The following is a 16,596-nucleotide window of genomic DNA, read 5'->3' as shown; positions in this document are numbered from 1 at the left end:
GATCGTTTTACCGCGTACACTTATTAAACTTGAGGCAATGAAATACAAACAAGGTGATAAACTGGAAAAAAATGAATTAGATATCACGCGACAAATCTGACAGTCGATGTGTTGATTCTGTCAATAACCCGTTGCTATGGGAACTGTTTGATTTGACATCGCGCATGCGTTCGTTTCATGCCGTGATTGGTGGATTTTCGTCACGTGCAGTAATTCACGTTGTTATTCCACCTGGCCCTTTGTCATTTCTCTCCGCCAGATTATCACGCTGAATTTCACCCAATTTCCACAATTTATTTCCAAACTTACAAGTTGAACTAGGTTCGTCCAAAAGTGGCCAGATAGGTCAAGTAGCATCTGGAATTTGATAATGTCGGGTTCTTATCCGCCACCAATTCTTCCTAAGCCGCTGAGCGGCCTTCCTTTCATAGCACCTAAACCAAACATGCCAGGTCAGGGTATGAATGGAAGTCATTCAGACTCTAACAACCTGGAGGAAAAACGAGAAAACGGAGCTAGTCCAAGCTCCAGATCAAATGCCGAATTGTTCGACCTCGAAGCAGAGATGGCCAGAAGGACAAGTCAGCGCAAGCGGCCTAAAGTATGTTTCACAGTTTGTCTTCATTATCTAAATTTGTCATTCATGATATATTATGCAACATTCTTCAATTTATTGTCAACAATACGGTTTTGTGTTCAGCCTCAGCTCTTTTCTTAAAGTTTCAGATGAAGTCTTTCCAGGGCACGGAAGACACATGTGAAGCCTTAAGAATCGAATTTTTCAAGTAATTTTGCCGTGACCTCCGATCCGGGATGCTAAATTTATGCAACACTAAACGAACTGTCAAGAAAGCCCTGAATGCTAACTGGTTAGTGGTTCGTCAAAGTCACATGGGCTTTGTTTCAAAGAATTATTTAATAGCTTCCCCGTTCACATTTAGCCGAATTTCCTTAACCCTGAAAGGGCAAAAAGCTGGAGAAACTCTGGAATCCCTCCGTTCCGGTTCACATGGGAGCAAATGAGAGTTTTTCGACAAGATTTTAGAACCAGAATGGTGGGAAGCCCTACGTCACTTTGTCAACAATGAAACTTTGTAATCACTAACACGCAACGGGTCGTACTTGCAAGAAGATTTCCCCAGCAATTGAACCAGTCTCGAGAAACATTTATTGCATATCTTATCTTTCGTTTCATTTAATTTGTCGCAGAGCTGCCGTATTTTTTCACAACAAATAAATCACTTATTTTTTTACGGCGTTGCGCGTTAGAATTGTTTACATATTTGATGCGCGTTGGTCACGCGGGAGTAATTGTCCGCGGAAGAATGGTGATGTATGACTTTCGCTTGTTCTTCACGGACGAGATAATCATTGTTTGAACTGAGAATTTTCAGTTAAATACTTTAAAAAATCGCCTGGCTTCTATCACGGGAAATCGAATAAGAGTTCTTCGTGTTCTTTTGGAAATCGCGTTGGTTTTTTTTGTCTCTTTGTGACAATGGCGGTGAGTGAATCAGAATAAGAAATTGTAGGTTTCCCCAGGGTCGTTTAACTTGATTCAAAGGTAAAGATTGAAGTTCAATACCTAAATTGGCGTTTTCTCTTTCTAATAAGCGTTACTTTGTAGACTAGGTGATTTTCTAAGGGGAAGGCTGAAGCACAGGCGAAAGATATTGACTTTAAAAGCGGCGAAGTAAACCTATTGATCGATTTGCTAGACACGCGTTCTCCATGTGCGTTCATCTGATATTTCGATGAAATTTTCTCGGTTTAGCCCGGGCTTCGGCATTCAAATCCTTGAAAAAAGATAATTAAACCTTAGCATTCAATCAGATGTAGACATCTTAAGAGGGAAGATTCAGTTTTCCTTTTTAGCAATGCAATCTTATAAAGAAAAACGAAGTATTTCTCTCTGCTGGCTCAAAAGTGAAATTCATGTGTGACAGCTGGTATATTCCTCTCTTGTATTGCATAACATTTAGTACACATAGAATATTTAGCAAGGTTTTATTAAGGTTTCTGTGGCTTGTGCTGTAAGATTTCGTTTACGCATACTTACCCCAGTTTATGGTATTTGTAAGGTGTCTACAAAGAACTCCTACAAATGTAACAATAATGTCATACTAATACAATACATATTTTTGTTACAAATATTCAGGGCAACAAAGTATAAAAACAAAAGTAAATACAGCTTCTTTGATGGTTTAACATATTTACATATAGTAGTAGTAGTAGTATTTTTCCAAGGGGGCAAGAAAAAATCTGTCTGTCGAGCAATGAGCAAAGTGTCATCGTGTATTTAACAAAAGTATTATTCCACGAGCATGCGTTGGATGTGAGATAATAGATAGCCGATGAGGCATGTAGCTCCAAGTTGACTATTATCATCTCACATCCAACAAGCAACAAATTATGTAGTATTATTATTAGTAGGACACAAAAAACGCAAGTGTTGTATGTAGCGAAAGTTAAGAGTTAAAATATATGTAATAAGAAAATAAAGGTGAAGGTAAAGGAGCCCTCCCCCCCCCCCAAAAAAAAAATTCCAACAAGTGTAAGTGGAATAATTCAGTTATTGAAAATGCCCCCAAAATATAGAAAACTAATTAAACTAAAATAACAATGGAAACACCCCAACAAAATTACATGTATGGTTACCATAGTTTGTAGAGCATGGCATCATGGCTCATAACCCATAATTCCTTCGTCATTGAAAACTCTCAAATATCATTATCCAATGATTCAGTTTTAATATATGTTAAACTATCGATAAGGGATTCGTTATTTCCATTATTATGCCACTTTCTAGTATGTCAGCTTGTGTTCTTTGAAATACATCCTGTATCATCCCAAAATAGTACTTCGAATGGGAATGAAGGAAACAACACAAGGAAGGCTGATTTCATTTTCTCACATCCTAAGTACTATAAATATTCCTTGCCGTTATTTTTAATTTATTCACTCAACAAATTATGATGACATGAAGTTGTCGAAACGTCATGTCACTTTACTTACGTTGATTTTCCTGCTTGAGTGTTTTTAGAAATCATTTTCTATAACCCAAATGAAACCATTAAATTGCTATTTATTTGACTATTTTGGTCGCTCATTTCAGCCATTTTGTCACACCACTGTTTCCATTCGTATTTGCACTGTTGTAAACCAGTACCGGGACTCTACATTGCAGTAAGGGCTACTTTGTTCATTCTTTTGACCTAAATCATATGGTAAAAGGTGTAATTCAGATGGCTTTAATTTACTGTTTCCTTCATGTACAACCCTTAATTTTGGTGGAGATCACCATTCCTTACTCAGTGGTTTCAACCCCTATAACTGATTTTGCTATCCCACGACAAAGGCTTCAATTCCATGGCTGAGTTCTTGGAACTTCACACTGCTCTTGAACGACAATCATGCTGAGCATGCACCATGTACCAGGAACACAATTTTCCTTTGTTGTGGTAAAATGAACTGGAACTGATAAGTAACCTGAAGATTTTGACTCATATGGTTTATTTACTTTGTAGAAAAATTTGTCTGATCTTTATTCTAATCAAACAATGGAATACATTTTGTTTTTAGGTCGAGTACACTGAAGTTGATGTTAAGTTGGCAAATCTGACAGATGATGAAATATCTGATGATGAAATCATGAGAACCAGTTCACGAATATCACCAGTCCCTACGCCAATGGAGACTGACGAGCAACGAGACGTAGAAGAGGAGGAGGAAGAGGAAGATGTACCAGAAGGTAGGTTTCATGTGCTTTGCAGCACTTCTTAACAGATAATCAAAGCACCGTGCATGTTACACCAAGAGAGAAATCTGAAGTTCAAAACAAGGTTGAATTTCTCCTCTCTCACTCAACCAGTGTTCTGGTAAGGGTCTTCCTGATTTATATTCACTGGCACGTTTTCTAGAAAGGTTGTTCCATGGAGGTGTGAAAATGTATGTGGCAACCTTGTTTTTTTCATGGTGTTTCAACACAGAAGTTGAAGAAATCATCAATACTCACAAATGTATACATGATTTTTCCTTCCTTCATGATTTAACATCCTGAACTTTGATCAGGCAATAGGAAAAAATATATTTACAGTCCTTTGCCTCCTAAGTGGAACATAGGTCAACCACAGTTTTCTTCCACTGCTCTCTGTCCTGAGCTTGTCGTTCAATTTGGGTCCATCACAGGCCTATTTGCTGCAGTTCTTGTTTGGCTGATCTTCTCCATTTGGAGAACAGGAAAATGCAGCTAAAACGATAATTTACCTTTCGGTATTGTTGCCCATGCTCTTAAGATCTTGGAGTATGACCTTTCTCAAAATGACTGTATTTATAAATTACAATTGTCTTAAAATTCCCTGAGTTTGAGCCATACATGTAGCCCCTTTCCTTCTACTGAGTCACACTGTGGATTTCCATTTCACACAATGGATACCGTAAACTGATGCCTGTAAGCTCCTCTGCTCATAAGCACCCCGGTTTTGGGTCCATCTACCTGTAAACCAAAAATTACATCCAGTTATATTAAGCCCCCCAGGATATAAGCCCCCCTCTAGCTTTCCTCGTTTTTAATTTGTTTTATTATGATCTTTTAAAGCTCAATTGCCAGTAAATGAAAAACCTTTTTTTGATCTACATGCAGCTATAGCTCGTTTTGGATTGTTCCCCCTCGGATATAAGCCCCTCCATTTATAAGCCCATCTAAAAGCCCTTACAAAGTTGTATAAGTCCTGGGTTTATAAGTGGCGGTTTACAGTGTGTCTTCCAAGGAGTGGCACACACCCACCCAGTGAAAAAATATTATATTCATTTGTAGACTGTTGGAAAACCTTTGATCTACAGTTTAAAACTTTTCTGACCTTGACAACAGTCCAGGTTCAGAGCAACACATTTCAAGCTCTATTCTTTTTAATCAAGACCAACCCTTTAATTAGTTCTTTAATTTAATGAGTTGTGCACAGGAAAATCTCTAGAGGCATACATCAATTTTTTGAATTACTATTAAATCCTGCTTGCTCAAAAAGCAGGCCACTGATTACAGATATGGTATGCATGGTCATAATGTTAAGGAGCTACTATGAACTTGGACAACAAAATTATTGGTGATTCTAATCTATATTAATTAATAATTATTACAAACAGGACTCGAAGGTGCAGCTTTCCAGAGCAGATTGCCATTTGACAAGATGACTTCACAAGAGGCATCTTGTTTTCCGGATGTTTCACAAGGACCCCCACCAGTTCAGAAGCAGTTTCTGTACATCAGGAATAGAATGGTATATTTAAATCTTATAAGATTTTAATTACGTATTTTTTAGATTTTAAGTAGTTGAAATTTTGTAAACAAGGAGATAATGCTGTCAGTGAATGCACCAAACAAAATCTTTTAATGTATACATATGTCCTCATACTATACTCTTGTAATCATATTGAAGGCTGCGCATGTACAAGTTTCTTTCCTGTGTAATAATACAAGTAATTATCACTAATTTGAGCTTTTTTTTGTGATGAAGCTGCAACTGTGGGTTGAGAATCCGCGGCAGCAGTTGACCTTGGAGCATGCATTGTCACAACTGGAACCTCCACAAAATAGTTAGTACCTGCTACATGTCTTATGTTTACACTATTTCTCTCATCAGTGTGTTGGGCAATTGTCTTTTAGTCGCTTCCATATTATCTGTACTTGTATGTTTTGAGGGTTATTATATCCTAAAAATGTTAAAAAACTAGCTGCACACTTTCTGTTACATTGTACATTGTAATTTAACCCCTCTAATAATAAGTCTAACAGGGCATTAGGGAATTTTTATGTTCATTGTAACCATTTGTTGCTTAACTGCAACTCTGCTAGCAATTCTGATTTCTGTGATAAGTAATCAAAAATTGTGCTAATATCTGGGATGTCAAATATCATGCCTACTCCAGTTATTGAGTCTATAGCATACTAGCCCAGTGTGCCATTGAAACTCTGAAAGCTTTATTTGGCAAGTTAATTAACCAATCAGATTTCACGATTTTGTCAGAGAGTGCAAAGCATTCAATAAATTGCCATTAATTTTTTTTTTTTCCTGAAAACTGTGAGTCTTGTTTGAACACACTTTTATTTTCCTTTTAGACGACCCCAAACTTGCCTCTAGAGTACATGCCTTCCTTTCAAGATATGGTTTGATAAACTTTGGAGTTTACAAGATCCTTAAAATTCCACCAACTTGTAAGTAGTACAGGTTATTCATTGATGGCATCGTTGTTAGTTAACATTTAAAACCATAAATTCCACAGTAGGTGGTTAATTATGTGACTGTGTAAATTAATAACTTACAAACTTCAGTGAAAGGTCCAGCTGGAAAAATTACTATGCTGGAAGTGATAACTGTTCTACATGTACTTAATAACAAACCTGTATGGATGGATGACAGTAAGGTCTGTGCAAAATAGGACTGGAGCTGTTTAGTAATCTTTCACCAGCCTCCACCAGCTTGCTGGAGACCCAGCGAAGTTATAAAAGTGTTATGAAATTAAAGGTGTTCTATTGCAATTTGCCTTGTAGTGAAAAAGTCCCCTAAAGTGATAGTTGTTGGTTCTGGGATCTCAGGCCTAACAGCAGCACGACAATTACAGTCTTTTGGAATTGATGTCACTATTGTTGAAGCAAGGGCAAGTATCTCTTTTGTTCACCAAATTTGTGTTACTGTGTTATGCATGGCTGAAAATGTTGTTTGACAACACGGGCTTGTCTGTTTTTCTTTCTGTTAAGCATGGATTCACTCTCAACTGATGACAATTTGCAGAATCTTTTTATTGTCCTCTGTAGACATTTGTTATATATATTTCTTCTACTAACTTTACACAATAGTGGTTTTTCTAAGTAAACCTTTGTATTTGGCATAATAAAATGCAGGATGTGAAAGGTTAAATGTGTGGTGACATTGCCTCTTTAATCTTTTTGCAGGAACGTGTTGGAGGAAGAGTAGCAACATTCCGTAAGGGCCAGTTCATCGCAGATCTTGGAGCCATGGTGCTGACTGGATTAGGTTAGTGCAATAACATTTTGACATACTGTAAATTCACTTTGTCCTCAGTAGACTTTATTACATCCAAAACCTCTCTACTTGGTGAGCAAATATATATAATGCAATTAATGCATTGCATTAATCGTATTATGGTCCATGTTTCTTGATATTAAAACACATAAACATGATCACAATTTCTTACTTTTTGTTGAGAAAAGTTAAGAGAATATAATTAGTTGACCAGTAATAATAACACATGCACAGTTTCATTAATATTATGCTGGTTATCAACTTGAAATTTAGTTACTTGTTGATTGCAATTCCCACTGTGGTTGTTTGACTAATTAGCCCTTTATACATGTATGTCTTTCACTAGTGATGTTCTCCTGCATTATGAAGTCTGTTGTATAATTTGTTCGTGGGAAGCGCAGTGGCCTCATGGTTCGTGCACCCGTCTCCAGATTGACTCTGCCTTTTTGTATATTTTGTTAAGAGTTCTTCTGTACTGTCTTGTAGGTGGAAATCCCTTGACTGTGATGGCTAATCAAATCAGCATGGAGCTGCATAAGATAAGACAAAAGTGTCCATTGTATGAAACTCATGGAAAGTCGGTATGTACAGGACATGAACACTGTCCACACATTTTCTTGCAATGTAAAAGCACTTCGCTGAGAATTTGTTGGAATCTCCTTGGTAGACTGAACTATTGCAAACAAAACAGTAGAAGAATACAATGATTCCAAAAACATCTGTTTGATGAGTACATTCACTGTATAAAGTTTATTGACTGACAAAAAACATGGACAAAATTAGAGCATAATACTCTTGTACTCTGCTCTGAACAAAACAGTCACTGATCTATTGAATAAATTAACAAAGAAGGTGCATTAGCCAATTGTCATTTTTATAGAGATGGAGTATTCAAGGTATCAACAATATCATTGGAAGGAATATGTATTACACATCATTTAGACTGGAGACACCCCTGAATGTATAACTTATTCACGCTTTTTGTTTATGTGTTTTTCTGGATTGATTACACTGGATGCTCTGCAATTAAAAGCTCTGACAGGGCTGTGCTCTACAGTACAAGCACCTGGGTGCCACAGGTGACTAACTCTTGGCTTTAGGCAACTGGAAAAAGTTACTTTTTTCATATAACGTGCCTATGAAGTAAATAATTGCTGCTTATTTGAAAGGCTTTTCAAAGTAAAGAAGAATGGCGTTTTCCTTTTTGGAATATCTTTTTTCGTTTTAGAGATATTTATGTTTTTGTAAGGAAAGTGATGACGTCATAGGTGGTTCCACTAAAACAGCACAACACACAATCAAGAATAACTCTAGAAATATTAAAGCAGTGTTCTTTAAACTTGGCATAATGACACCCGTTGTGCTGTTGCCATGACAACAATTATGCCGCTGGTTCTGTTTTAATTAAGACTAAAATTCCCAGATTTTATCTTAAACAGGGATCACCCACTCCCACCAATCTAATTGGGAGAGTTAAGACAATATGGGAACCATGTGAGTTCCAAGCAAGACCCTCTGTCCCACTTTAAAAGGTTGTAAATGGGGATATTTGGTTTTTCACAGAAAGAGACTGGAGCCAAGAGTGTTGTCATGGCAACAGCATAGTTGGTGTCACTCTGTGTCTTTTGTAATGTACATTGCTGTTGCCAAGTTTAAAGAACACTGCTTTAATATTTCTAGAGTTATTTTTGATTGAGTGTTGTGCTGTTTTAGAGGAACCACCTATGATGTCATCACTTTCCTCATTTGCATAATACAAAAACGTGAATATCTCTAAAACAAAAAAAGATATTCCAAAAAGGAAAACGCCTTCCTTCTTTACTTTGAAAAGCCTTTCAAATAAGCAGCATTTATTTTTTACTTCATAGGCACTATAAGCTTAAGCTTAAGCTTAGGCACCAAGTATTTCATGGTTAGGAACCTTTGGGCTCCTGGTAATTTTTCTTTGCCCACAGCCTTGTCTGAAATTTGAAACTTTATAGTTGCATTTCTCAAAATTTTGTGCACTTAACACAATTTTTTATTAGGCAGTGACATAAATTTTTGTGGTTTCTTTTAAATTCTACTTGTCAAAAGATCGCTTTTTTGTGTACACTTTGTCCTGACACTGTAACTAACACTGAAGGTTACTCAAAGACATCTAGAGTTTGCTGTCAGTCTTTAGTCTCATTCCGGATCCCTTGTGTGATTCTCACTTCAGCACAGGTTTACTAATGTTTGCTTACATTTTCTTGCCACTCGGCCAATTATCAAAAACTATGTCTACCCTAAAGTTGTATGGTTGTAATTTTGGAGGCAGGAAAGTCACAGTGAAATTGCATGCGTTGTTTTCAAACATTTTTTTTAGCCATTTAAACTTATGTTGTAAAATATACAGTAACTGTAGCAAAATCTGAGAACAGGAAAAATCCCTTGAAAACTACTTGGGTTACTATATAATATTACAAATTTTAAACTACAGCATAATGTATCATCTAATAAGATAAGTTAATAAACATGAAATAATATGAATGTAAAGTAATTCCACACTTAACTAAATAATTTTTAACTTGTCTGCTGTTAAGTTTAAAATACATTACAAAAAAGCTGTCAGACATAAGTAAAAAAGTTAAGTATGGGCCATTGGTGCATGTACAATGCATTTCACTGTTAAAGTTAAAAAGACCTTTTATGGTGGTGACTATGTAGTCCTGGAATGCCCAATTGGAAAATGACTTAAAAGTAAATAAATGTACTTAAAATAAAAAACATTCTCGTGACGTCATTGCATTGAAGCCTGGATTACCAACTTGCAAATTGCTGAAATTTTAAACAAGCAGTGTTTAACGTATACTTGATTTTCTCCTGAAGGGGCCACTTGAAAAGAAGGCCAACAGCAGGCTTGCAGCAGTCAGGGTAGGCATTTCTTTCTTGTCATCATGTGTAAAATGTTACTGACACCATTCATTGTACATGTACCTTGGACACATGTTAGGTGCTTTCCAGGGATTTCATTAAGGGCTGGACACCAGGCAAATTGACCGGTTGTAAGGAGAATTTTGCTTGCCTGGTTTGACCATTTAGAGGAAAGTTTTTCTCATAAAGAAGTTCAGTTCAAAAAGTTTTGCCTGCCTGTGAAAACCAGTTGCCCTCCTGTGAAAAACATTAATGAAACCCCTGTACTTTCATTCTCGTAAATCCAAACACAAGTGGCTACACCTACACAGCATCAGCTTTGTAATGTTCTGCTTAGTCTGGTCTATTCTCTGTATAATATTAAATTTCCTCCAGGAGCTTAAACCACCAACCAAAGCCATAATTATAGCTGGTAAAATCAATATCGTCATCATCATACTTACATGTAATCTATTTTCTAAACTTCAAAAACACTAGCAGAATTTTAAAGAGTACATATACTGTGTGTAGCACTATGGGTTGCTTTCTGTACCTTATCACCTTGCAATGACATTGCTTTGCAAGTTACAAGAAACATTGCACTCTGTCACATGCAGGGATGTGCGTACATGTAAGCGCTGGCTACTGGCTAATTTCCCTGACTATGAGGTAGCTTATCACCAGCTGAAATTTCACTATGAAAGCAAAGAATATATAACTTGGAAGGAAACCCAGCTGAGCTGGTTTATGAGTATGCTTAGTTTTTGCTCAGCTACATCCCTGCATCCCTGTGTAACCACAACAGTTGCAGAAAGCAAAACTGCCATCTCAGTTCAGTTCTACAATAAATAGCCGCCACTATATTTTGAAGATTTTGTCTCGATCTTCTTAAGAATGTTGATGAAACACTTGCATAAAAGACTGTTTAGTGTGGTGTTTAGCATCTTAGAAATCGTTCTTCTTACATGCCTGTAGGTGCCAAAAGAGAAGGATGAAATGGTCGAGAGGGAGTTCAACAGACTGCTTGAAGCCACATCATTTCTGTCACATCAGCTGGATTTCAACTACATGCATAGCAAACCTGTGTCCTTGGGGCATGCCTTGGAACTTGTGATCAAGTGAGTAGTGGGTAGAGAAAGTGCTTATTAAATGGGATTAAAGTGTGTATGACAGATACTTTTTTCTCATTCACTGAATGGAATCTACTTGGAAATAAAAAAAATTCCATCAATTTTTCTTCTTCACTTTTTTACCATCCAAAACTTGAAATTTCACTTTGGGTTGGGCAGAAACCGCAGGGGATCGGGAACTGGGAGTAGTCAGCTTGTGACATCAAAACTAGAGCATAGGTCTACATGGACCTTTTATGTAACTTGATGTTTAAGCTGTTTATTTTCCCTTATTTCAGGATGCAAGAGAGACAAGTTAAGGAACAGCAGATTGAATATGCCAAAAAGATTCTGAAGATTCAGGAGCAGCTTAAAACAAGTTTAGCGCAGGTGCAATATGTTTACTTGGTGTAGCTAGTAAACTTGTGCCTAACTGTAAACTAGTTCCTCAGGAGTTTTGAAAACTAAATTTACAGATCATTTCTTAATAGGATGATTATACTATGAGTGAATGATTACAGAATGGCATGAAGTTTAGGGAGATTAAAATACTGTACCAAAACCCTACCACACAAGGAATTCTCATTGAAGAGTTTCGTTCCTCCCTGTTTTTGTTGTTTAATTATTCCCCATCCCTTTCTTCCCCCTTCTTAAACATGTGACAAATCAGCAAAGATTTTCAGAACTTTTTTTAGACCTTTGTACTAAAATCACTTTTTATAGACTGGATAAACTTGGAAGAGATACTGAGAGAATGGTGCAATGTTACTGTAGTATTACCTGTGGAAGCAAAAAATTGAAGTCAATTTTATGGACACGATTTCCACTGCACATTTGCAGTGACATGTTGTACTAAAGAAACCTGAAAGAGTCAGTTCAAGAGTCAGAAACGTAACTGTAGCATCACTCTTGTAAAAACGCCTAGACTGGTGGATTTTCTATTGCTGTGTGTATCCATTCTGTCATTTTAACTCAAATGTGGTGTTTTGTTACCTCTAGATGGTGCAGATAAAAGAAAAGGTAAAACAGACCCATAAAGAATATCAAGATGCACTCAAGGTCAAAGAACCAAGGTAACATTACAGTGCAGTCCTATAGTTCATTGCATGAGTAATGTGCCCAACTGATAAATAATGGGGCTTTTCAGGGCCACTTAGAAGAAAAAACAGCAAAACAGGGCATGTAAATTCATAACACAACAATTAAAACTCCCAACTGGCAGGAGACTGCTGGCTATTTAACAGTGTGTTTGAGCTGTTGAACGTGGGACCACCGACTAGCACCAGCTAGTGGCCAGAATGGGACTTGAACCTGTGACCTCTGGATTTCAAGTGTAGTGCTTTGTCTACCACTTACCATTTTGCTTTTAACTTTTCAGAAATCTACATTAAATATGTGACTTTATGCCAATGATTGTGCTTGATTCACAATTCACAACTTTAAGACACTGGTTAGAACTTAGTTATAAATACTTTTTTAACAGGGACATCACATCAGAGTTCTTGGTGAAAAGCAAGTTAAGGGACCTAAATGCTCTTTGCAGGGTAAGGAAATTTTCATTGGTGTATGTCAGTATACTTGGTATAAACACCACTGGCACATCGTTCTTACATTATTAAGCAAAGGCAGGTTTCCGTAGATCAAAGATCACTGTGGTTGTTGCAATCGCTACAGAAAAAAAATTTGAGCTACATGTATCCTTACAACTATCACATTCTATATGATTGCCAAAGTCCCTTCAGAATGAATAAATGCTGAGAGGACCTGGATCAAGCAATGCTGGTGCAGAGTAATCTTAGTATATTAAACAATTAGATTATGAGCTTGAGATTTCTATCAGTGGTGCCCTTGTCAACTATCACGCATAGAAATCGAGAGCGAATAATGTAGTTGTTTTAGTATAAATCTACTAGGCATTCAAAACTTTATCTAAATCCTCTTCACAGACACTTCGGAAACGCCGAGAAGCTGCAGTCATATTGTTAACAAGGGCACACTGCTATGCTACTATCTATCACAGAATAGATAGTGAGTAGCGTAGACAATCAGAGAATGGCATTCGTGATAGAACGCTAGTAGATTTATTCAAAAAATATTATATATATATCATTAGCATGATTAATACAATTTCTGGAGAATGGTTTCCATATGTTTGCAGCAATCATTATGATCTTTGAAATAGAACCAAAGCCAGCAATAATTATAGCAATTTTTGACCTCTTGACTTCTCTTTTAGGAATATGATGAAATGGCAGAAGAGCAGCTACGCATAGAGGAGAGATTGGAAGAACTAGAGGACAACCCACCGAGGTATGTGTGTAGGTAACGTGATTATTAAGAAAAAATTGAAAAGAAAGTATGCACCATGGTTCAGTTGATAAAATTTCTGCAAATCATAAAGTGTAACGTGCGTAGTGTGAATACAAGACGTTAGTTTTCGTTCACGTAACTAAGGCAAGAAATGTTCATGTATATGGAATGTCACTGTGTTGAAATTAAGCTCAGTTAAAACAACGTTTATTAACAAGGTTGAAGGCATGGGATTTATATGTACAGTATGTATAGGCCTATTCCATGTTCCATTCCAAGTTCCCTTCCCAGTCCGTCTCTGTTCCAAATGAGTCCTCACGCAAACTTTCCATATGAAAATCAACTTTATTTGCAGGAAAATACATACACAAAAGACCATGTTTAACCACAATTCCAAACACCAAGAAGGGAGTTACAAGAAGGGGCGCATAGCAGAGTATTTTTGATGAACATTGAGATGTTTGGAATTGTGGGCAAACATTTTCGTGAGTGTTTGATGTAACTTTTCAATCCAAACTGAAACTAAGTGAGAAAACAGGAAAATAAAATTGTAAAAATTGATGCTAATTAAGATCAGATAGCCAACAACCGTCAAATTCATGATTGCCTTTGTTTAAACTGGATGTATTACTAAGTTAGTCTGAGAACGTGCAAGTAAAAATCATGTTTGTTGAATTGTGTCAGATAATGACCCATTTTAGCACAAGCAGAATGTAACTCTGAAATTGGTTAAATTTAAATGTCCTGAAGGTTTTGCTGGTGTTACTATTATACTCTTTCTGTTATTGCTATCACGCTAATTTGTGTTGATTGTGTTTTCTAGTGATGTTTATTTGTCATCAAGAGATCGACAGATTCTAGACTGGCATTTTGCTAATCTGGAGTTTGCAAATGCTACGCCTTTGACATCGTTATCACTGAAGCATTGGGATCAAGATGATGACTTTGAGTTCAGTGGTAGTCACATGACTGTGCGTAATGGCTACTCCTGCCTTCCAGCTGCTCTGGCTGAAGGACTTGATATCAGACTCAACACAGCAGTCAGAAATGTCCGCTACAACAGAACTGGTAAGGAAAATTGTTTGCTGGACAACAAGGTGCCCCTCTTTTTTGCACGTTAATTAGCACTTATTGCCTACATGTGACACAAATTTTTGTAAATATAAAATCAATTAAGGGTTGTCGTTGCAGCGTTACTGTTACTCTCGACTGGCAAAGGACACTTGCGTTCAAACTCTTAGCCTACAAATCTTGACCGCACATCAGCACAGCAAACTCGAGTTCAAATAGTATAATTGACGACTAACCAGGGGTTTTTCATTTGCCATCAGGTGTGGAAATAGTCACTCAGAGCGCTAGCAAGTCGTCCATAACCACCACACAGACGTTCAAAGGAGATGCTGTGTTAATAACGCTGCCTCTTGGAGTGCTCAAAAGTCATCCATCAGGTGTTCAGTTTCACCCTCCCCTCCCTGAGTGGAAGACTGCTGCTATCCACAGAATGGGATTTGGAAACCTAAATAAGGTTGGTGAATAACAGGAATTTTACCTGAGGCATTTCTGTTACTTTGAACCAAGAGAATGTCTCTAAAATGGTAGGCACTAGTGGTATGATTGGGTACATGCAGCTGCTGGGTTTTTGAGTCACTTCACTTTGCCAACAAAACTTAGCCCTTGTGCTAACCATACATGTACTACCAACCTGGCACAATCTTGCACCTAAAAAGTAGTGACCAAGTGTTGCATTTCAGAATACCAGAGTACTAAAGGAAACTTACTCAGTACATAAATAGTGCGTTTTGATTATTCCTAGTGAAAGAAACTTTAAGTGATAGTTTTTCCATGAATAGATTTATCTATCCTTCATGTGTACATCAGAAAAGCAACATTTTATGTTCTTTTATGGAGTAAAAAGTCGCCTCTGGCGATGAATATTAACATTCTCTTTGTATGACACATTGATCACATACATGACGATGTCACTGTACATGTGGGGAAATTGTGTCTATTAACATGTCGCTTTGTTGACTGTAGGTCGTTCTGTGTTTTGATCGAGTGTTTTGGGATCCAAACACTAATCTCTTTGGTCACGTTGGAAGCACAACAGCCAATCGTGGAGAGCTTTTCTTGTTTTGGAATCTCTACAAGTCTCCAGTCCTCATTGCCCTTGTGGCTGGTGAAGCTGCTAACAAGTTGGAGAATGTGTCTGATGAGATCATTGTTGGAAGTGCCATTGCAGTGTTGAAGGGGATATTTGGGAGCAGTGCTGTTCCTCAGGTATGTTTTGTGTATTTGGGGCAGTATTTCTCAGTGTTGAACAGAGAACCTTCATGACTTCAAAATTGTGGCAGCTACCTGTATGGTTGTTGTTCTATTTAAGATCCGCTCACTTTTGTGGTTTCTTGTTCTGTGATTCATGAAAAATAACGAAAGGAGCAATGTCATGTATTTCACATCTTTATTAATTAAACCTCAATTTGTTATGGTAATCGTTCATCTTTATCGTTTATTCAATGATCTGAACTTCTCAGTAAATTTGTGCAGAACCGTTTCAAGGTTTGGAACGGAGAAACAATCAAGGCCCTAAGAGTTCCAAGCAGATCATCATTGTCTATGTAACAGAGCATGACTAAATCTTTGCTTTGTTACTTACAGCCTAAAGAGACAGTAGTGACTCGATGGAAGTCAGACGAGTGGTCACGAGGCTCTTACTCATTCGTAGCAGCAGGTTCATCAGGAAATGACTATGATCTAATGGCATCCCCAGTAGCCCCTCCAGCACTGACAGGGATGCCGCCAGGCAACCCTGCCCCGCCCAACCCTCCAAGAGTGTTCTTTGCTGGGGAGCATACGATCAGGAACTATCCAGCCACAGTACATGGAGCCCTTTTGAGTGGTCTGAGAGAGGCTGGTAGAATTGCCGACCAGTTTTTGGGACTACCTTATGAAGTGAATAGAATTGGTCAGCCCCCTATGACACAGGCGTAACAACACTCAAAGGCATTTGATGTTAAGAAAGATGGGAGGCATTCACTTGCTGCTTTTAACAGAAGGCTCAACCTAGCCAGTGACAGACTCATCTTTAGGAGCATCTTTGATGGCCAATGTCTTTTGACAGCATATTTGGCCTAACTGTTGATGACAATTAGTCTCTTTAAGTTGTATATACCACCGTCGTGTTTGGTCATGAAAACCTATCTCTTCGACACAAATATGTCATATGTAGTTTACTCTGAAATAGCTGTCATCCAATCACCGTGCAG

At 37.5% G+C, this 16,596-nt stretch overlaps 1 protein-coding gene across 2 annotated transcripts in view; it reads left to right on the top strand.

The window, feature by feature from the left end:
* LOC145481510 (lysine-specific histone demethylase 1A-like) overlaps positions 1–16,596 on the top strand; it is a 17,732-nt gene continuing 1,136 nt past the window's right edge. The window contains exons 1-18 of one of the 2 annotated variants that reach the window (XM_081460001.1): positions 1–601; positions 3,583–3,751; positions 5,143–5,276; positions 5,514–5,592; positions 6,116–6,211; positions 6,548–6,654; positions 6,950–7,031; positions 7,527–7,621; positions 9,891–9,935; positions 10,890–11,032; positions 11,323–11,413; positions 12,023–12,096; positions 12,507–12,567; positions 13,260–13,333; positions 14,157–14,401; positions 14,665–14,858; positions 15,368–15,610; positions 15,989–16,596. The exon at positions 15,989–16,596 is cut by the window's right edge and continues 1,136 nt beyond it. In XM_081460001.1, the coding sequence (XP_081316127.1) occupies positions 371–601; positions 3,583–3,751; positions 5,143–5,276; positions 5,514–5,592; positions 6,116–6,211; positions 6,548–6,654; positions 6,950–7,031; positions 7,527–7,621; positions 9,891–9,935; positions 10,890–11,032; positions 11,323–11,413; positions 12,023–12,096; positions 12,507–12,567; positions 13,260–13,333; positions 14,157–14,401; positions 14,665–14,858; positions 15,368–15,610; positions 15,989–16,321 (2,496 nt within the window). In that variant the 5' untranslated portion in view covers positions 1–370 and the 3' untranslated portion in view covers positions 16,322–16,596. The other variant, XM_081460002.1, reaches the window with a different exon arrangement.

This window comes from Orbicella franksi, chromosome 3 (genome assembly GCF_964199315.1).
Source record: "Orbicella franksi chromosome 3, jaOrbFran1.1, whole genome shotgun sequence".
Classification (NCBI taxonomy): Eukaryota; Metazoa; Cnidaria; class Anthozoa; order Scleractinia; family Merulinidae; genus Orbicella; species Orbicella franksi.
This window is presented reverse-complemented; position numbering and strand designations above follow the sequence as displayed.